General features: G+C 46.6%; 1 protein-coding gene across 1 annotated transcript in view; it reads left to right on the plus strand.

Annotated features, from left to right (window-relative positions):
- The window catches only part of LOC143144012 (uncharacterized), a 294,077-nt gene that overhangs the window by 247,110 nt on the left and 24,531 nt on the right, over positions 1-22,436 (plus strand). Inside the window, exon 2 of the mRNA XM_076305937.1 lies at positions 16,675-20,969. Coding sequence (XP_076162052.1) covers positions 16,675-20,969 — 4,295 coding nt within the window. The remainder of the gene's footprint in view (positions 1-16,674; positions 20,970-22,436) is intronic.

Consider the following 22,436-nt stretch of genomic DNA (forward strand, 5'->3'; position numbering starts at 1 on the left):
CGCAACGGCCGATTGAAAGTTTCGACGTTCTGCAATCTGAAAACGCACTCGCAGTTTCTCCTCGGGTCCGTGTATGATTTAATGGCGGATCGGTGATCCATTGCGCAACGAGGAGCCGGTGCGATGTAATCTTCGACGCGTAATCACGAACTGCTACCGCGGGATTAATCGCGCGCGTGTGTCCTTTATTGTTCGTAAATCGTTCCAGGGACGAGAGAATGGCCGTGACCCTCTGTCGCGACTAGTTCGCGGTCCGTGTTCTCCAAGTTTCTATCCTACTCCGGATATTAAGATAAGAGAGTACGTCCACGATAGTGTAACATTGTCCGCGGTTAGGTACCGAGACAACGCTTCCGATACGTTTCGATTCTGGATACTTGTTTCAATCGTATCGTTCCGCGTACACTTGTAACAAAGACTTTTTAATTGTTATCGCACACGAGGCAAGGAAAAGTAAATCCTCTCGATGAAAATTATAGCGGTCGTCTTTTTTTTTTCTATTTTAATTCAAAAATTGACGAACTTGAGTGGACTCGATGTCTGACCATTGTCCAATACTTGTATTATATTTACTGCTCTGTCATTGTGCTCGTTTACTGCTTCGAAATTGTATCACATTGTTTGAAATTTTTTCAAAGTAGCCCCGTCTCGATTGCGCCAAGTCTTCTGATATTTCAATTTGCAACGATACTGAACGTAATTGGTGACTAACGACGATTATTTTTCGATCAATTACTATTTACATTCTACTCACCCGAAGAACAAGAAATGGGAAAATATTCTTGTATCGAGTATCTTTTCATCAAAAATGTGTGCAAAGGCTACAACGAGAGACGTTAAAAATTATATTCGTCTTGAAGAAGCATCCATTGCACTCGGTACCAGCTTGCATGCGGCGGTAGGTCTGCGTCTGATGCACACGGACGCATCTACTTGACCGTGTCTGTATGTGAACGACTCGTTTCACTTGTGTTCGTCTTTCGTGAAGCGTGTATCCGCTTCCGGCGGGACGATCCGCAGAGGACACTCCGGTCACTGAACACGCATAATTCATTGATAATTACGTAATGGTTCCGTCGTTTCGCGATGATCGAGGAGACTCCACCGTTTTGGAATTCAATCCACGACAATCGAATCGGTTTTTTCTACCAAGGATTCGACTACTTTCGATCGTAATCGACATTCGACGATTTGGGATACAAGTTTCTTTTCACAACTTTCGTCGAGTTGTTTCCAAATGTTCACAGATATTTATCGCGATACACGTGATATCGTATCGGCGAATAATAGCACAAAAATTCTTTGGAACAAAATTAAGATTATCCTCCTGGAATTTATTGTACGTTTCTACGTTCCAAGAGTCGTTTAACCAGTTAAGTACCAGTACCCTGGAGAATAATCGGAAAACCACTTTTTACTCGCATTAAAATTCATTCGAATACCATGTCATTGGACACCATTTGTTTCTAACCTTTTTTATAATAAATATATTACGAATTTAAAAGAAACTTTCATATTCGACAAATAATTTACTCGATTCGTCTAGTTTGGAATATTCCTCGATCGATAGAAAGTAATTGTAATCGTTCACAACTCTAGATATTCGACTTATACAATAGAACTCGTGGTATTCCAAAAAAAAAAAAAAATGATTTCTTTTCAACGAATGTACATCGATACCGTGTTTGTCGTATAATGGTGAACATTTCGCAGGGCATAACAGGCTGCAGAACACGGTAATAAACAATCGGGTACAGTTAAACGCGTTCGAAGCAACCTGTTCAGTTGTCGTTCGTCGAGTATCATCCGAAAAATGGTGTGCAACAAAGGGAATGTGTCCAGCAGGTGGTTAGACCTGTTCAACATGTGCACATCATACGTGCTGAATACGATCGCACGCCACCTGAGAAACATGTGGCACAATTGCGTGCCTCTTTAAACCGTGAAGCTTCAATTGAAATTCTCCCTTGCTTCTCGTAATGTTTATTAAATATGGCTCTCCGCAATTATCTCGTCCCTATTCAATTTCTGCCATAATTAGTCGGTCGATAGCTACCGAACATTCGATCGCTCCTGCGTCGACGCAACAACGTTTATCGCATTTAAATTCTCGCGTTTCACATACGGGAGCACATCGGTTTCTCGTTTGGAAAAAAAATCGATTCTTTCTTCTTTTCCTAAGGTCGCCTCGTTTACTATTTTATAGAGTTGATTAAATAATTTCTTTTCCCTTTGCATTTTGTGACAACTACGTTAATGACAACTACGATCGACGAATAACTCTTGTAAACGCGACAGGATAGTATCTTTTGTAACGTCCGTTACAAAATTCTACATACGTACGTAAAAAAATTCATGCAGCTACTCGAATCTCGTACAAATACACCAGCGAAATTTTATACGTATATCTTCGCTCGTTCCCTTTAGAAAAATTCTCGAGGGTTCCGTAATTGTTGACCTTTCGAACCAGAGTGCCTTTCTAACTCGTGTCTTTATATTCTTACGTTTCAATTTCAGTCATTGGCGGTTTACAGATTGCTTTCTTACTTTTAAGATACGACGAACGTGTGCCATTCACTGCTCGAGAAACTTTGCAATTTGATTTTCCGGGACGCAGGCTGGCTTTCTAACACCGATAGAACATCCGAGACGGTTGAAATTAGAACTTAGGTTTAGCATCGGACCAGTTCTATGATTTATCGTCCGTACACGTTGCGAGGGGAACATAAATATCTTTCAAATATCGCGGGGCAATTACTATCGACTCTGATAATCGAGCCGATGCGATGTAACGCAAAGAAACGAGCAGGTCGACGATCGTGACGTCGACTTCGCCTCTGATCGCTGAACCGATCGCCTCGATGCTGACGTTAACATACGGCCACGCTTCAAACAATCGGGAATGATCCGGCAAATTTTAACGCAAATAAGTGTAATGTCCATTTAACCGAACCATTGTGGAATTTAATGAATAGCCTGTTACTCGATACACACGGGACGCTCCGTCGGTTATTATAAATGACTGGCTTTTCAGATGGAAGATATTTCTTTTTTCGAATCGCGATCGAGGGAAGAGAATTGCCTATTCATCGCAGAAGCGTGCAATTTATTTATAAGAGAAGCGTAGCAATTTTTTCTCCTCCTTTTTTCCTCTTTTTTTTACCGGTTCCGTGGTCGATTAAAATGCAGAAGAAGAGAAATTTGAAACTGTAACGTCGGTTCGTGCTTGCGAAGCGAACGGTCCGTGCCGCAAAACTTTTAATAAACTTAACCAACGAGGCTTGTGACCGTCGCGATAAAAAGCAGCATAAAAGAACGATGAACCGACCAATCTCTATGGGTCGTTATTCCGCATCTCCCGAGAATATTACGTAAGTGCACGGGGCCTTGATTACGTCAATCAGCGACAACGAGAATTTCATCGACAATAACACGGAACGTAGACACATTTCGGGGAAGACCTTGCCACGTTACGTTAATCATCGTGAAACGATGCCTCTTCGTCCAAGTTTCATCCGTCTTTTCGCGATAACAAAATACCTGTGCGATTGCGAATAAATTTGTTATCGATTTTTCGTTTCCTTGCGAACACTTTCGTGGAAAGGAAATTAAGTACCCGGAGTAGCGTTATCGTTTTGTCGCGTCAACTTTGTACACTTCTTCTAATTTACAACGAATATTTCTAATTTCGATCAACGCGTCAAGTACGATCGATAATTCACAAATATTCGATCGGTATTAAATTGATTTAAATTACGTCTTACACCGAATTGCTCCTGTTCTTTCCGTACTTTTATCTATCGTTTTTATTCTCGTATTTTGGAAGAAAGGGTTGGTATTTATTTGCGAGCAACGCTTTGATTTACTCCCGTAAATGATTCAGTTTCTTGTAAAATTTCCGCGAATGTATTCAGCCGCACGGGTTACCGATTTTTCCTTCGGTCGCTCGCGAAAAGGAATTCGCAACATCCATGTTGTCACCGAGGTCGTGGCTTCGGCATAAATACCGAGATAATACTCATAGATACGAAGTAACCCTACCAGTTATCCTCCGCACGAAGGCTCGGACAGTACCGAAGCGTGATTATGATCCCGGTTTGTTTAAAATAAGCGAAGCGCGGTGGAAAACATCGTGAAACTTGGCTCAACAATTATTGCCGGTTTCCCGTTGTTTTATAGATCGAATTAGATTATGTTCAAAGAACCGAGTCGGTACCAAACCGAATTTACAATCGTCGTTCGCGTTAACGCCACGTTAAATGTCAAATGTACCGTAATTATTTAAAAAATCTTCATCCAACGAATACGATTCCCATGAAGATCAACTCTCGCGCATTACGATAATGTTATTTGTACGCAGTGAACGTGAAATTTTATTAACCGTCGGAGTTAACTTTAATTATCGGAATATTCATTGGTACATTACCGATCAAAAGTTCGCGGATTAATACGAAACGAAAGGCGAGTCGTTTCGTGCTTCTTGAGTTCGCAGTGTGCGCATGTACTTAAACGGTGGGAGGAATTCTTGAAACTCGTGGATAGTTTGGAATTATAAAGACGGTTGATATTAAAGAAGTTTCCTCCCAGTGTACTTATCCGTCTTCGTTGCACGGAACTCGATATTAGCGTAATTTAACGCGAGATGAGACACCGGATAAACAAAATGTGCGGGAAGACGACGAGCTCTCTCCGAAAAGGAACGTAAACGCAAACACGTATTCGTTTCTCTTCCTTTTCGTGGAATTACATTAGTTCCTCGACTGTACGAGAAGGAGATGATAAAAACTCGAAAGTGTAATGTACCGAAACGGATCGAAGTAATTGTGATCGAGTGGGATAGCTGTCAGTGGCACGGTACGAGATCACCGAGAACCATTTGTCAAGATTTGACGCACCTGTTGCGAAATCGATGCAGGAACTTTGTCGAAAATGTATTGTACAACGATTGGTCGTAAAAGTGTCCTAAAACGTAATAAAAACAAACGACAGACATCGACAAGTATACATCTCGCGTATACATTCGAAATTAAACTCCGCGCTAATAATGTCTTTTTTCGCATTAGAATTTCTCCAAATTATCGAAATAATAATTTCTCGAAACATATCGAATGGAGTGATCGAAATTTATAAAATACCAATAGAAACGAGAATCGAATATCGACGGTACTGTATCTCCCGTACGTATTGAACAACGTTATCCGAATGATAATTTCGTCGGTAGTCTCGTTATTATCTTCGCGGTTGATAACGATTACTCTTCCCTCGCGTTAGGTTTATTTTAATACGACGAAGCTTCTCAGCCGGTTCGCGATCGTTTCGAAACTTTTGACGGTTAGTGTATGTATCCGTGCACCGAGGACCGCGAGATCAACGAACACGTTCGAACGATATCGGTAATTCAAAGTAAGTACGACACGAGGCGGTACCCGGTTAAGGACAATGACGGCCCGGGGGCCTCGCGAGCCGACGAACCAGCTGCATTAAACGAGAAGTAATCGAGGATACGGCTCCGTTTCTGCGTATTTAGTCGTCTGCCCGCGACTCGGTGATTTTGGCACGAATATACGAGGTGGGCTCGGGACGCGAGTAAACTTATCACGTCGGGTAATGAACACTTGTTCGTTTTAAGTAGCCGTCCGGCAATTTGTACGTCAGTTCGTGCCGCGCGACAAGACCGACTTCTATCTGGCGCGAATCTCGCGCGCGGCTTCGCTGTCCTCTTTTTGCGGCGCGTGTACGCTCGCGAGCGAACTCGCGCTCGCGGAGGCGTTTCAGACCGAACGACCGAAATTCCACGCGAGGAACGACGCGTTCTGCACCAAGTACCGCGATATGCAGCTTCCTCTTAATCACAACCAACGACCGGATACGTTTCCTCGTCTCTTTGTTCTCTAAGGCTAATTCGTTGTTTCGCATCCGAGGTTGCTCGCGATATAGAAACGTCTTCGCTCGGGCCAGTACCGAAGTATCGAACGTTTCGAACTTGGATATTTTCTAGATATTCGTCGAATATTCCGGTACTCGAGTATCGTTCTAATATTGATCTAAGCGCGTAGGTCTTTTCGAAAATTGCAAGTGAAATTGAAAAAATTTTAATTTAAAAAATAAAATAATAATATTTGAACGCTACTCTATCAGATGTACAGAAGTCTGCAATGAACGAAGACGGTTTAAGTTTGTTTTAAAGTAAATTGTGTTATTATCTTCCAAGAAAATTTTCAAAATTAAACAAGTCAACTCTCTCGGTGCTTCTTCTTAGTTACTTGAAGCAAATTTGATCGAACAAATAAAGTTTCGACCGTATTTCTCGATTATAATTTCTTTTTCGTTTAAATTCCATTTTACGAAAGAAATTCGCAACACATCCCCTTGTTGAATTCCCACGAATTTTCTAACGCACCGTTTCTAAATTTTCCAAATTTTCCAATCCCTTCCCGAAATTACGGAACGCGCAACCAATGGAAAACAAGCAACCAATGGAAAACAACGGTCCGGTAGACGCTCGATGATCGACGAAGTAATCGTTACATCGTTCTCGACGACGAACAGTTTCCCTGCGCGAGACAATGGCTGTTCTAACGGAGACGCGGAGAAGAATCAACGAAAAGAAGGACAGAAGCAACAGAACTGACCTTCCTTATACACGTGTTCACATAAAACATTACGATCTTTTATGCGGTCACGTTCGCGGCGATAACCCACGACTTCTCGTGCCTTCTTCTACGCGACGGGGCTCGTACTCTCCCTCTCCTTTATTATTATCCCCCTTTTTTTTTCGCCTTCGTTCCTCCGGTTTCACGGCGGGACAGGGAGGACACCCACCCGTACCTCTAGAATTCCGTGCAACGTGGATTCTTGGGCACGAGCAGAAGGTCAGATGATGACTCGCGATTCCGGAAGGGATAATAGGTGGTCTGCATTATTCAGGACCTCGGGATGCAGGAGTGACCGTGCCGGTGTCGGATCTCACGTTTCCTCGCAGGAGTTCCCGTGTTCGTGCAAAAATTTCAGCCCGCTCGATGGGCAAAAAGGATATTCGGCGCTCGATTCGAGACAACGTTCTCGTTCACCGATCCCCCCCGATGGAAATAAATTGGCCGCCGTTTCGGGCACGTCGATCGTTTTCGGTGTCGACGACCAACCCCGTCCTATACGGTTCACAGCCCATCGCGGGTTACCGTGCTCTCACGATTTTTTCGTCCGCCGAATCCGAGAACCTGCGGCCACTTTGTGCGGTTCCACCGGCCCGAGTGGACTCGCGTTGGTGCAAACCCGCAAACGAGGTCCGACGACCTGCGATACTTGCCTCGGATCCCAATTTCGTGGCCCGAGCCGCGATTACATCGGCAACCAGTTTTCGATCGGTGAATTTGCTCGAACAATTCCAGTCGAACTTTGCTTTTATTTTATATTTTCACCGCTGAACGCAACCGTAGTTGAATATTCCTCCGTACCGAATCAATTTCGCGTTCTATCTTTTGATAATTCCACTCGCGAAGAGTTACCTCGTTTACCAAAGAGGTAAGAAATTTTGGAGAATCGTTCGCACGGTGAAGTACAATTCTCTTACCTTAAAAGACACGTGTACGTAACGCAAGTGACAAAGAAAGAAAATAGCAAAAGAAAAAATGATTGTAAAGTTTTAAAATATTAATCTTTCCTTCGATCAATTCCTTTTAATTCTAAAAATTGGAAGCGAACGGTAGGACAATGTCGCTGGTAATAATTTCAAAGGTTCGTCGAATATTCGTGAAAATTGTTCGCACGATTTCGCGACGATACTTGCACAATCCGTACAAAATGCTGCAGAGAAGATCGCCTGACCGGCGCACAAAACGGAAAAGTTTTAAAGGAAAATGGCGTAATCGCGTGGCAGTCGATTCCTACGATCCGCACAACCGTTCATTTCACCGACGCAAGTGTAGAGGGTGGGGGGAAGGAGAGGGTAGGGGCGGTCATTTTTCGAAGGGAAACGAAACGAGAATCGCCCATTAACCGCACGATAGGGTAGAAGACGTCGATGTACCATCGCGTGTGAGAAAGCCACGAAGGAAGACCCCCGAGGCTTTCTTTACCTGTGTCTTAGAACGTAACGTAGATGCATCGTGTCTCGTTACTTTTCTTATCAACGTTTAAAAGATCGATCGGCTTAGAAGCGGTCGACTCGGGTTCACTTCGACTCGAGATCGTCGAATCTGCTCTGTTACTCGTTCGAAATTTTTAAATTTTTTGTATTTCGCGCCCGAGACGAACGTTGTCGAATTACCCGCGATGACAACGATATCTCCCACGTTCCCGTAATTCCTTTCAAAGCGATGGAAATTATTCAGGAACAACGATTCTTCGATAATCGCGAACACGGTCGCGCGACGTTCGTCATTTCATTTATTTTTCTTTTTTCTTTCACTCCCCTCGTTTCAACGTTCGCTTTCATCTGATTATTCATACGAAACCTCACCGGCACGGCGATGAACTCGTTTTATTTCGCAGCGAAATATCGTATAATAATGCGGAGATAATGCTTCGCGCGACACGGTAATCTGCATTTAACGCGCGTATGATAATGAAGTCCTTAAAATAAATCGCCCCTTCTCGATTTGCAATTCGGCTCGCGAGACACTGTGTACCAACTCGAAGTTCACAGTACTTGGCCGCGTAGGCTCGTTTCGTACACGTGTACGTTTTCGTGGTAGGTGGGCCGTCAATCATGCTCGACCTCGATAAATAATTTTACCGAAAGCCTTTGTCGCGTATCAATGAGCTACCATCCGCGCGGTACCGCGAGAAGCAGTTGCAAAATTCTTGCACATCGAAAACGCTGCGACACCTAATCGATAATAGGATTTACTTCGACTCTCGGCCGCTCGATCGTTATCCGGACGTTCGGTAATACTTACGTGGACGGATACTATATTCGTGTACCAGGACGTTAATACCGTGTGTGCATTATCAATCGAGCGTTCTTTCGTTATTATTCCAGCGTTGTTAGATAGTAGTTCATCGCAGGTCGACTTTTAATATTTTACAACCGAATCTCTCTTCTTCGAACGTATTATCGAAGAAATTTGGTACCCAATTGGAACCCTGCCATAATTCAACGGAGAAATACTGAAAATTCAACTTTCGGTCCACTGCAACGTCTGACGTCGCCTTTTGCAATATTTCGATCGGGAAACACTGAAAATTTAATTTACAGCTTACTGGTAGCACTTAACGTCGTTTATTTTAGTATTTTACGATCAAATCTCTTCTTTTCAAATATCGTACAAAATTCTGTAATCGAATATAAGGCAATACGTGCGGAATCGTTCAACGATCAAACGCAACATTCCACAACGTAATCTGTAGTACTTGACTACTATCGCGAACAATGAATGTTCAATGCTGTAAAATTTTTCGAATTTCTTACCGCTTCGTAACTCCGATAATAAATTAACTCCGAGATTAAAGTATCTCTTTGTGAAATTGCAAAAAAAGGAAAATTCGTTTTTTACTTTCGAACGAAATAACCAAGCTCTAGATACCACGATCGGACAGTTCCGATATTACTAACAATATCAATCCTTTAGTTCCCTACTGGTGTATTAATAACTCTACCAACAGGGCAACACTCTGCTAGCGTACTACCAATGTATACACAAAACTCTCGTACGTACAAGTAGTTAGTGTCTTCCCTTTAATTTCGTTTTGCCAATAGTTTAGCGTTACTTCGATAATACGTTAGTTTCTGCAACCCGTAGGATTCAACTCGACTACTGTCCAAGGTTGTACAATTCGCGGCACATCAGTGTCGATATCGAAGACACCCGAGAGACAAAAGCATCGAACCGGAGGAATCAAACGCGAGACGCGAGAAAAACGACGGAAATTTATGGAACGGTTTACGCTCGCGGAGAAAACAACGAGACAACTGTGTTAGCCCCGTACAGAGGCGTCCCTTTTCCCGTCAACAATGATTTACGAACGGAGCGGTTCCCCTCGTTTAAGGCTGCTTTCCACGTGTCGTAGACTTGTAACTTATGCGCGTACATATGGAGACGTAAGTACCTGATGCGGTCATTCTCACCGCGCCGTGAAGTCGTAGGCTACGGATAAAATTTTGTCCCTCCGCGTTAGGGAAGCGTCGACAAAAAGTGTAAATTATCGCGATGGTGGGAAGGCTGGCGGTAGTAATGCAACGCGAAGAAACGTTGCCGGAAGAATCGTGAGATTTACTGTTCACCCTTAATTGTAATGCTGCGAAGGTGTTACTGATTTGTATCGTCTCGTGGCTAAATTTAACATCGAATTCGTCGAGCGAAAAAAAAACTGAAAAAAAAAACAAAAAACACGCAACGCCTTAATTTAAGGAAACGAACCTCGTCGATATCTCGAAGCTCGTTTCATCTTGAATCGTATCCGTTTCGATAACGGTTATTGTCTATAAATATACTGGATGTTATACACCTTGTAACCTTGGACAAATTTATGGAAACGTGTTTCGTCGATACCATTCGTTTTAAATTGTATTCGTTTCGATAACGGGTATTGATAAATTAATACACTCGAGATACTATACCCTGTAACGTTTAACACTTTGTTCGAGAAAACGAGTCGATATCTCGCAACGTTTCACGTTGGGTTCGTCTCGATAACGGTTATTGTCTCTAAATATACCTTCGATGTTGTACGCTTCGATCGGTCATCCGTAATAATAAATCTCCACCTCGGAAAGAATACTTATCACCTTCGATATCAAATATTGACCAGATGCAATATTTACTCGGTGATTTCAACGTTTAGCGACGGAAACGACGAAAACTGTTTACACTTACTTGCACAAAGTGGGCAACGTTTACACTGTTGCGCGCTTTTAATCGCGATGAAAGAATAAAATGCTCAAGGTGGATCGAACCAAGGTTCGTCGCATGGTCGCGATCGTTAACGCGAAAAGAAAAAAAAAAAAACTTGTATTTATACATCGCGCACGGTGCATAGTTCTCCGATCGTTAACCGGAGAAGTATCCACGTATCGATAAATCGGTCGAAATTTATTTATCGTTACTGTTTTGTATTCTATTTCCGACGAGGCTCCGAGGTCGTCTCGTCCACCGAAAAAGCGGCAGGTATCGTCTTCGATGGGTAAACAGAATCGCGAAAAAATTGTCGCGCAGCTTCGAGAATGGTTATCTGCGAGGCGAGTGGCTTCCACTTCTTTTATTTCCGAATGCTTATAAGGAAACCGGTACCGTGTAATTACCTTGAGATACCGCTATGGTGTTATCACACCCTTCCCTCTTCTCTCTTTGTCGTATCGAGAACCGAGATAGAGATCTTTCCTCGTCTGTCTTTATAAAGTGGTTTGACCCGAGACCTTGACACTTGACTTCGGCCGCATCCTTTCTTCATTGAAGGAGACCGTTAGCTTCGAAGGTTCTTCGAAGGGTGACCCTACTTTCCATCGTTGAAACTGTTACACCGAACACGACAATTTGTTTACAAACGATTCTCGCACCGGGGATCACGATCGAACGTTTTTCGATTATTTTTTCAATCCAATCGTTTCTTCGTCCGTTCGAGCAACGATGCTCCTTTCGCGCTAACAGAACTCGGGGAAGTTTAGTTTTACGTCATTAGGAGAAATTTATTTGTAAATTGACACCTTAGAAAAAATTTCTACGCGAGTATCGTTCACAGGAAAGATTTGATGCATTGTATTGAGAAATTCCAGAAGATCCGAGTTTAAAATATCGTTCCTTGTAAAATTCTATCGGATTTGATTATTGCACGGTACGTTATCTCATTCGGAAGTAAAAAATGGATACAAGGTGACGGAGACAAAGGTAGATCCCAAGTTTAAACATTGGTCGATGCGATATTTTATCAGATTACATTGTGCAATATTGCGTTAGATAGTTGGACGATTTAAAATGTTTTCTATTCGATTGAAAGACTTTGTGCAACGTTCGAAAAAAAGAGATTTAATCGCAAATTGTGAAGGAAGAGACGTTAGATGTTGCAATAGACCGCGAGTAAAATGTCCAGCATTCCTCGTTTCGATATGGCAGCGTTCCAATTGGTTACCGAACATCTTCCGTAATATGTACGAAAGGAAGAGATTTAATCGTAAAATACCAAAAGACGTCTTAAGATGTTGCGGTGGACCGAGATTAAAATTTTCAGTATTTCCCATTGCAATATGGCTGCGTTCCAATTAGATACCAAACCTCTTCCTTAATACGTTCGAGAAGAAATTTAATCGTAAATACCAAAAGACGAGGTAAGATGCTGCGTTGGATCTTGGAGACTTAAACTTTCAGTATTTTCCGTTGCAGTATGGCTGCGTTCCAATTAGATACCGAACTCTTCCTTAATCTGTACGAAAGAGATTTAAGCGCAGGAATACGAAACTTTTAATATTCGTAATAACGAACGTAACATGGAAGCATTCGACTTTGGTGTTCGAAAAGAGCAGTTACTTCTGAAAAGAACGAAACTCGATACCGAATGATAACGCAAGATACTGTACAGATTAAAAATGAAATTTTCAATATACCCCAAATGTATGATATACGTTCAGAAATAGGTGATTCGATCGAAGAGTTTCAAAATGGATCGTAAGATGTTACGGTGGACCGAGATTTAAAATTTCAGTATTCCCCAATTGGAATTCGGCAGCTCGCCGATTCGATACCAAAAATCTTTCACGATACGTACAGAAATAGGTGATTCGATCGAAGAGTTCCAAAATGGGTCGTAAGATGTTACGGTGGACCGAGATTAAAAATTTCAGTATTCCCCAATTGGAATTCGGCAGCTCGCCGATTCGATACCAAAAATCTTTCACGATACGTACAGAAATAGGTGATTCGATCGAAGAGTTCCAAAATGGATCGTAAGATGTTACGGTGGACCGAGATTTAAAATTTCAGTATTCCCCAATTGGAATTCGGCAGCTCGCCGATTCGATACCAAAAATCTCTCACGGTACGTTCGGAAATAGGTGATTCGATCGAAGAGTTCGAAAATGAAACGTAAGACGTTACGGTAGACCGAGATTCGAATTTTCGAGTATTCTCCGTTGCGTTATGGCGGCGTTCCAGTTCGACGCGAAACGTCTTCCGTAATATCTGATCGGAAGTTCAAGTACGATAACCAGGTCCTGTATACCGATGCTACTAACGGTACCATCGGATCCTTTCTCTTTCTCTTGCCGTTGTATCTGCGATCACGATGAAAGTCTTCTTGTCTACACGCGCGATGCGAGTTGACCCCGGACCCTGGCACTCGATCAACCGAATTCTTTTCTCACGAGCCCGGCAGCCTTCCGTTGTCACCGATGTTGATCGTTTGCACGGATAATTGGCTCTGTCGCGCCGACGACGTCGCGTCGATACGTCAAAATGAAAATCGAGGGAGAATCCTTCGCCGAGTGGACAGTTTGTTTTATCACGTTGACCTTGATCGATCCACATTTCCAATCGGTCGTTGCCCCGATCCTTTGAGTCGCGAAACGAGATTACGAACGCTTCTAAATAGCTTTCACCGTTGCGATATTACTCGACGCGAGATCGATTACCATGTTTCGATTCTTGCGATTCAACCGAGACTGATTCCTTACAACTTTATATTCCTTGTCATTTTTTCATTCTCTCTATCGCCACGTTCAAAAGGTCTTTCCCTACCGCTTCGATAAATGTTCTTTGAGAATTTGTTTCGAAAACGGTGCAAACCTTGCGTCGAATTTCCACGTGTAATTTTAATCGATCGATCAGCGAGGATTTAGAATTGTTACGGTTCGAAAATCTACGTACACCGGTGTTCGTACGCCTTGGCGCGCAACGCGACGAGAAAAACATACCTCTCCTACGTACACTCTCGCACTTCGAGAAATGCCACGAAGCCACCGATCGAACTTCAATTCTAATCCGTGGAAAATTCTCGAGATACCAAACCCATTTTTACGAAAATTATAGAGGAATCGATAAAACGGCGCTGCTCGAAAGAGTTTCGTTTCTTGGAATGATATTTAACGGTTTTCGTACGAGGTGAACACTTTTTCAATTTTGTATTTTTTTTCGGTATACCGATTTTAATCAATTCCCATTGATTAAAAATTCAAAGTCGACGAATCGAAGTTTCTTTTTCGTAATAATTTTTTCTCTTGGTAAAATTTCGTTCAGAATTTTCAAGAGAAAAATATTTCGAGACGAAGAAACGTCACCAAAAACGGTGCGATGGAATTTCACCCAACGGATCGGGATAAATTAATTGGAACATTAATTTGGTAGCGGGAGGCTGTTTCGTCTCGGTCCGCTTTAAACGTCACGGAATCGTTCTAACGGTGTTCGGTGATCACGGGGCCACGTGTTCTACGCTCGAATTTGACGCGCGATTTTAATCGGATCGTGACTCCAACGAATTTCACCGGCGTGACGAGCCGAAGGCGAAACGCAAAGAAACAAACATTCGTCGCGTACGGAACCGTGAAGTAACGGTACGAGGTCTCCGGAACTCAGCGATGAAAAAAAAAAGAAACGAAAACAAAAAAAAAGACACGAGAAAAGAAAAAGGAAAAAGAAAATAACAAAACCACTCGGCCATCCACGACCCCGGCCAGCGGTCCCGTTCTTTTAAGCGTTGCTCCTCGTGGATTCGTTCTCATTCACGTTCTGTTTACCCCCTTCAGTTAAACAGCGAGGCGTATAATTTAAATGGAATGCGGTATTAATCGCTCGTACGATACGTTCCCTGATAATTAGTCCCCGAACGGGCGATTCTGACCAGCGATAGAAACGACGGGTCCATTATTGGTTAACAGTTTTGTAACCGTTGCAACAGATTCGAGTAAAGGATAGCACCGATGTAACCGACCGTTCTTCGAAATGTAACTCGAAATGGAATTCTTAAACGACGAATCGACCCCGCTCGAGCGTGGCCCGTAATTATTCCCTGTTAACGCGCGGTTTATCGATACAAGACACGTATCGATATACGAGGAAAGACACTCGGCCAACGTCGAGAGATACTTACTTTTTCGCGTTGATTTATCGATCGGCGTACAACGCGATACACGGGTACACATTATGGAAAAATTGCATCGTGTGTTCGAGTTCGTGTAACGATTGTTCCACTGGTTCTCGATGCATTGTTACAGATCCGTTTACATTACACGAACTTTCCCTTTACGAATAGTGCCGGAACGAAACGGAATTTTCGTGTCGTGATTATACCGCGGCGCACTACCGCGGCCAATTATTCGCATCGAGATCACTGAGCACCGCGGACGCTTCGTTATTGCTCTGTAATTCTATGCAAACGCGTTCGAGCCGATTGGCGGGTAATCGCGGCAAGGAACAAACGTTTTAACAAATATCGCCCGTTGCGAGATACCGTTTTCGAATTCAATTTGTCCAACGGTGGATCTTCAAATACGAAATCTTAAGAAACGGTGCAATTTTTAAGCTCGAAAACGAAACGATCGATTCGCGCAGACTGTCTCCGTGCTCGAGAGATCGGTAGGCCACCATCGGTGGACAAAAGAGGCGAGTAACTCATCGGTGGCCTCGAGTGCCTAATTGACTTCGGTTCGAGTGAGCATCGATCCGAGAAACAAGCCTCGAGATATAAAAGTGTGTAAGTGCTTTTAAACCCACGTTCCATCTAAATCCACGACTCATCATCGAAGCTGCCCCTGTACCGACGAGTTGCTTCGTCGAACAAAACCACGCGAGACGTACGTTCGATCCAACGTAACCATGCGAGGTCAAAGGTTCAATATTTCGATCGTTGGGAATCTCGATCGAGAGAGAAACTTCGGTGTAGGAAATTATCGATATCTGAGAATTTTCTCGGACGTTGGAAAAATGTTGGGGGTCTCGCGTGCATATTTCGTGCGATATCTGTGCTAATTTTAAACTAGAAAACGTTAATGTGTGTTAACGTCTTCGCAACACGTAATCGGGATTTCCTAGTCGCGCGATGGAATACATTTCTACGAATCGAACGATCGGAAGCGATCGAAATTGGAATTTTTTGGAAACCGAACGAACGTCGTTGCTGCGCACGGATTTGTAAAAACACAGTTTCAGTTTTTTCGCGAAAAGTGTAACAGGGAAAAAGAAACGTTCCCCCGTTCGTCGATAGAGAACGTTGCGAATACAGGGTTGAAATTTCAAGTCGATCGGGTAAGTAGTTTCCGAGAAAAGTTACTCGCCGGTTTGTAAAAACTTGTTTCGAGACGAACGCGTTTAAGGTTTAAGGATCGGAGCACTAGCGCCGCGTAGCATCGGTGCGCGCTCGTAACGCAGGCAAACGTTGCGTCTTTGTTAATATTTCGAACGTCTCTATGATATTCCGGACGGTATACGCAAACCGATCGATCGCGAAGAACACCTGTAAAACCGAAAACGTCAATTCTTCGAAATCAAAGAAGTAGTCTCCGTATATAAAAAAAAAAGAAAATCAGTAAAATCTCCCTAAACAGTAAAATTCAAAAAAAAAAGAAAAAAGAAAAATACAAAACCGTATTCTTCGAAATTGAAAAGCTCCGTTTCGGAGATGTCCACGGTGGCGATCATCCCGCGTTCTCCGAATCTCGTTTTCTCGGTTTCTCGCAACGGACGATTCTGCGTACGTTTCGCGGTGTATCGAGAACCGTTCGTTAACCCGACGCCCTCAAATATTTGCTTTCAGATTCTCTGGTCGGCGATCACCGTCAGGGTCGCATGTCCCTTCAAACCGAGCCACCGTCGTCGAAAGCGAAGAGGGAGCAGGCTCTCCGCAGCATCCTCGCGGCGAGGAGGCGACAGATCTTGAGTCAACGGCCAATCGAATCTCGGAATCTGAACCGCGCACCGAGACCGGCCGAGGTCTCGGCGAAGGATTCGCCGGACGTGCTGGAGGCGCAAGAGACCAGGCACGGAATGTACGTAACAGCGTCGGGCAACGGCAAGGCGGAGCTCGCGATCGACGACGAACCGTCGGGCGGGATTATCGCGGCGGATTTAGCGAGCGGGGACGCGGACATCGGGCTCGTCTCTAAGGAGCTAGAAGGCGAGCAGGTGGCCGAGCGGGGCCCGAGAAAACCGAGCAACGAGAGCCTAGCGGCGTCAAGCGTCGAGGGTAAACCGGCCTCCGGTAACTCGAGAAGCAATTACTCGATCGGCCATAGAAATTCTTCCTCGCCTCCGTCCTCCCCGACGTCTTCATCGCCGTTCGCGAGCAGTCAGAAACCATCGGAGGCGGACGCCCGCAAAAAGAATATCGTATCGATGCCCGAGTCCCTGTACAATTACTTCAGGCCCGTGGAGACCAACATACCGATGGAGGACATGTCGCAGTTCCTCTATTTCGGTCAGAAAATTCAAACGGATCCGCGGAACGCCACCGGGAACAACACCGCGAGCGAACTCGGTACGTTCGCGTCCTCGTCGACCGCGCCCAACTCGCGGAGGAGGTACTCGATGAAGCGTTTCGGACCAACCACCACCGTACCGAACTCGAAACTCGACGAGATACCGAACGAGGAGACCAACGTCGCCGTAGAGCGACGCATCGTCGAGAAGAACAAACACGCGAAACTGAAGAACCTGGCGACGTTCAGGTCGACCGAGAACGGTCTCTACTACCGAAAGGGCAGACCACCGGCCGACTCGACGATCGCGGCGAACGTTATCGCGGCGAAGGATACCGTCGGAAATGCCACGGAGACGGACACCAGAACGGACACCAGAACGGACCCGATCGACGATAAGCCCCGCGACGATAACCCGTCCGCTCACGCTGACACGCGGGACCAGCTGCGCCACGAGAGAGGAAGTCCTACTACCCACGTGCTCGCTGAAACGTGGAATGCGACCGACTCGACCCAGATACCGCCACGACAGACCGTTTCCGCGAACACGGCCAACCGGCCCGTGGAAAGTGAAATCGATTTTAGGGATCGTCCGACCGACGACCCGAGGGACCCACCACCGACCACCCTGAACACCCTGGAACGCGCCAAACCGTTGAAAACTCCAACCCGTAAGATCAACGCGGACAACACGACCGTGATCGCGATCACCGTGGACGACGTTTTCGAGGATCGTTTCCGCGACACCGTGTTCGAGGACGTTGCGTCCACCATGGCCGACACGGAGATGTACGGGGACCACACCGAGCAAAGGATACGCAGAGTGGACGTTTACGGTGGCGCGAACGACAATTTCGATTTCGTCGGGCGACCGGATCGCCAATCGCGACTCGATCGACCCACGCCCAGCAGCCGCGAGAACATCAACAATATCGAGACCTCCTCCTCCAGGGACAAGATCGCTCGTTCGACCACCGAACCGTTTCGTATCGTTTGGACCTCACCGGAGACGTCCACTTTGAGGATAATCGTCACCGAGGTGAACTCGGAGGATGGTTTCGGTACCGACGCAGCGGAGAAGTACACCGTGAAATCGATCGATCCAACGTCGGAAAGTGTTCGCGGTGTCGAAGCTTCGAGAGAGCTCACCGCGAGCGTTTCCAGCGCGATCGACTCGACGACGATCGGGACCACCCGGTCCAAGGTGCGCCAACGCGAACAGAAGGAGGACAAGGGAGGGAATCGGGATCGGGAGCAGCGTCGACATCGGGAACAACGGCAGCACCAGCACCAGCACCACCAGCAGCAGCAGCACCAGCAGCAGCAGCAGCAGCATCAGCAGCAGCACGTGTACGCTTACACGATAACGAACGTGACGCGGCTATTGCGCAACTACACCGGACCTGGGTTAAGCAGAGAGGAACAAGGAGGTCCCGAGCGGGGCACCGGTACGACCGAGATAACGACCGGATCGGCGCAGCGGCGTCAGCCACCGCCGCCGCCGCCGCCGCCGCCGTCTCTTCTTCTGCTTCCTCGTGCCGGTAGTGGTAGTATAGAGGCAGCCCCAGCGCCGGCGGAACTCAGTGCCGGCACGACCGTCGAAGCAGTCGGTGGAGCGTCCACTGGTCTCTTGGTGGGGGAACGAGCGAGGAAAGTCGTTACAGTCGCGCCGCAGCCGGAGGAACGCGCGGTCAACAGTACCGTGCCGCCGCAGCTGACCGTAAACAAGACCGGGCCGAGGTCGAGCAAACCGACGGAAGTCCCGAGCCGTGGCGCCGTCCGATGGAATCACACTAGATCGAGGAACACCGAGTCGGAGGTTACCGGCGACAGGAGGTTCCTGAGGAAGTCGGCGAGCGCGGTGCTCAATCAACGTATCGGTGGTGGTAACGGTGACGAGGATCGCGCGATCATCGCCAAGAGACGAAGGCCGTCAAATGGACAGGGCCAATACCTCGACAGACGGTTCAAAGGTGGTAACAAAATTCTAGAGAGTGTTCGAGATCGCCCGGTGAATGGGTCCGGTTCGTTCGTCGAGAAGGGAATCGCGGGTAACCAGGGACCTACAGAGGATGCGGCGGTGGTGCCGGTGGGACGTGGATTTCGCGAAAACGACGTCCCTCTGAATCGTACGATCCTGGCCACGAAACGACCGAACGCCACCACGATGGAGAACCTCGCGATGGAACAACAGAGGACCTCCTCGTCGACGGACGAGACCCTCGATACGACCACCCAGCGCACGGTGAACACCACCGCGGACGAGGAGGAGGCGAGCAATCTCACCGAGACGGTGACATCGATGGACGGCGATGAACCGGTGATCGATACCAAAGACGGGAACGACGCGATTGACGCGAACGAGGCGAACGGGAACGCGTCCGCGAGCAACAGCGACGATTCCTCGTTGGTTGGTTACGCGGCGAACGCCGCGGATAATGCCACCACCGTGAACGGAAGCGGTGCGTCGACCGTGACAGTGACCGCGACGCTCGACGAAACGACCGAGCCCAAAGAAACGACGTCGACCGCGACACCGATCCCGGCGCCAGTTTTTCCAGTTACGCCCAGAATAATCGCGGAAACGGTTCGCGCGGCCGCCGAGAAGGAGACTTTCACCTTAAACCCGACGGAGTCGGCCGACCGACCGACGGATAACAAAACGACCGAGTCGAGCAAACCGTACGGTATGGCCAATCTGGAACCGTCCGAGATACAGAAGATGTACAGGTCGAAGAACGTCACAGCGTCACCGACGACCCAGGAGACGACCACCGGATCGATCGCCACCGTTCGGATCGAGATATCGACGATACCGCAGGATCGGGGACCGCTCGACTCTGCCACGGAACGAACGACCAAACCGGAAACGATCGTCCCCGTTAACGGTACACCGATCGTGGTGGACGCGAGGAGTCGCGTGGCCGGCGAGAGATCGCCGGAAGTCAGGGCACGGAACCTGTCCGATAAATCGAAGGACAAAGACGACGTGCTACCCATCATGCATCTCTACAACACCTCGGACATCTTCAACGGCACCGGTACGGTGAACTCGTTCTCCCGCGGCACGGAACGACGAACGGAGCTTCCGGTCGACTCGAAGCCGCCGGAGGTTTCCAGAACGACCGAGAAAGTCAACGACACGGTTACCCCGAAAAGCGGTGCCGACGTACCCGCCACCGCTCGTGTCCCCGTTTCCGAGCCAACGAGGAAGGACAAGCACGACGACGCCCGCGAGACGTCCTCGTCCTCCACCTCCTCCTCCTCATCCTCCTCCTCCTCCTCCTCCTCCGTCTCCTCCGGCGCTCACGTCCCGCCGACGGGACCTGGCAGAGGACCCGTCAACAGGACCAGGCACAGGCCGGTATATCATCACGCGGTTCTACCGGAATACAACGTCACCGTGTACCCCGACGAAATGAACAGGACGTTCTTCGACAACGGTCTGATATCGGTCAGTCCCAGGGAGTCCGTGAATGTCAGTGAAGTGATATCGAAGAGACACGACGGGGACGCCATCGCGTCCCAGGAGACCGTCGCCGTGGTCAGCTACATCCTCGCGACGTTGGTCGTCTTCCCCATCGCCGTCGGCGTTGGCCTCATTCTCAGAAGACTGATACTTAGGAATCGTAAGGTGAGTGTGCCGAGAGATTTGGGTCAGAACCGACGAAACGGTTCGGGGTGGGGGGGACTACTCCGGGCGTTGTTGTCCAGACGAATCGGAGATTAGAAAGTATTTGTACGGGTAGACGCGCGCGTACGATATACGGTCGTCCAACGAAAGTGGTCTTGTGATCTTTGGTGCTGGTCCGGTGGCCAGACTCCGCGTGAAAGTTCGCGGAGGTGTAGGAACAAGGTTGGTGTCAGTGACCAGCTCGCTTTCGGTACCCTGAATTGTGCGCGTACCGTGTACGGGACGTCGATCGGACCTTCCTCGTCGAACGATTCGGTGAACTCGATCGGTGACCGACGCTTACCCTAACGATCGACCCGCCTTCGAAGGTGTTTCACCATCGGTATCGTTCGAGCTTCGAGAAAAAAAAAAAAAAAAAAAAACACACGATCCACTTACCGCGTTTCGAGTTCTAGGTCAGCCGGATCAAAACAAAGTTGACGCGTCAACTTCGAACCGAAGTTTTCCTCGACGAATTTTAAAATATAGGACGACGTCGCTCGCGCTCGTGCCCGATCGATACAGCGAATCGTAACGATGCCTCGACAAAGCACGGATGGTGGAACCCTCGAAATAATTTTCAAACGAAAAAGAATCATACTTTTCGACGGAATTCGACGACGACCTTTCTTCTCGCGTATGTTTTCGCGATCTATTTTTTTGCATTTTCATTGCAAAAATTCGACAAATTTTTACCAATTTAGCGAAAAATACTTTGTTTCTTTTCGCTCCTTACCCAATACTCTTACAAACACGGTGTACTTTCTTTCCAATTAATAGCAAAAATTATTTTCCTCGCGGATTCGATAGCAAATTCTTCGTTAAAGATGGACAGAAATTTGTTAGAATAAAAACTTCGTGTAATTATTCGCTCGAAGAATGCATCGAACGTTGTTTATCTTCCGTTCGAAATTTTCACAAGTACGTCGCAATATTTTTGCAAATATTCTTCGCGAGAACGTTTCCACTCTCGAACCATTCTTTTCGCCAACGCGTATTCTCGAAGTACCATTTTCCGTTCCATCGTACCGTAGAGGATCCATCGTTCGCAGAGACCCACAATTCCCTCGGAAGCTGTTCGATCGTTCGGTGTTCGGTATCCGTGATCGGTTCGAAGCGTTTCAGTTTTATTGGCCTCGATTCTCGTCGTCCGGTGGGTGTAGCTTCCTTTCGGCCCCACGGACCGCCGGAACGTTCTCGCTGCAAAAAGTTTGATTTACGATTGTGTACCGTAAACCGTATCTGACCGATGATCGCTAAATCGAAACGCAGATCGTATAGCAGTGCCACTTATGTACCGTTACGCAGCCTGCGGATTATCATTGGCCGCGAGCATTTATCATCCGGCCATTAACCGAGACTTTCGTGTTATCTCGCGGCCGCGAAATGGTCCCGTGTGTAGCGGCAGGTTCAACGTTTCGACGGTTA

The sequence above is a fragment of the Ptiloglossa arizonensis genome, chromosome 3 (assembly GCF_051014685.1).
Source record: "Ptiloglossa arizonensis isolate GNS036 chromosome 3, iyPtiAriz1_principal, whole genome shotgun sequence".
Lineage (NCBI taxonomy): Eukaryota > Metazoa > Arthropoda > Insecta > Hymenoptera > Colletidae > Ptiloglossa > Ptiloglossa arizonensis.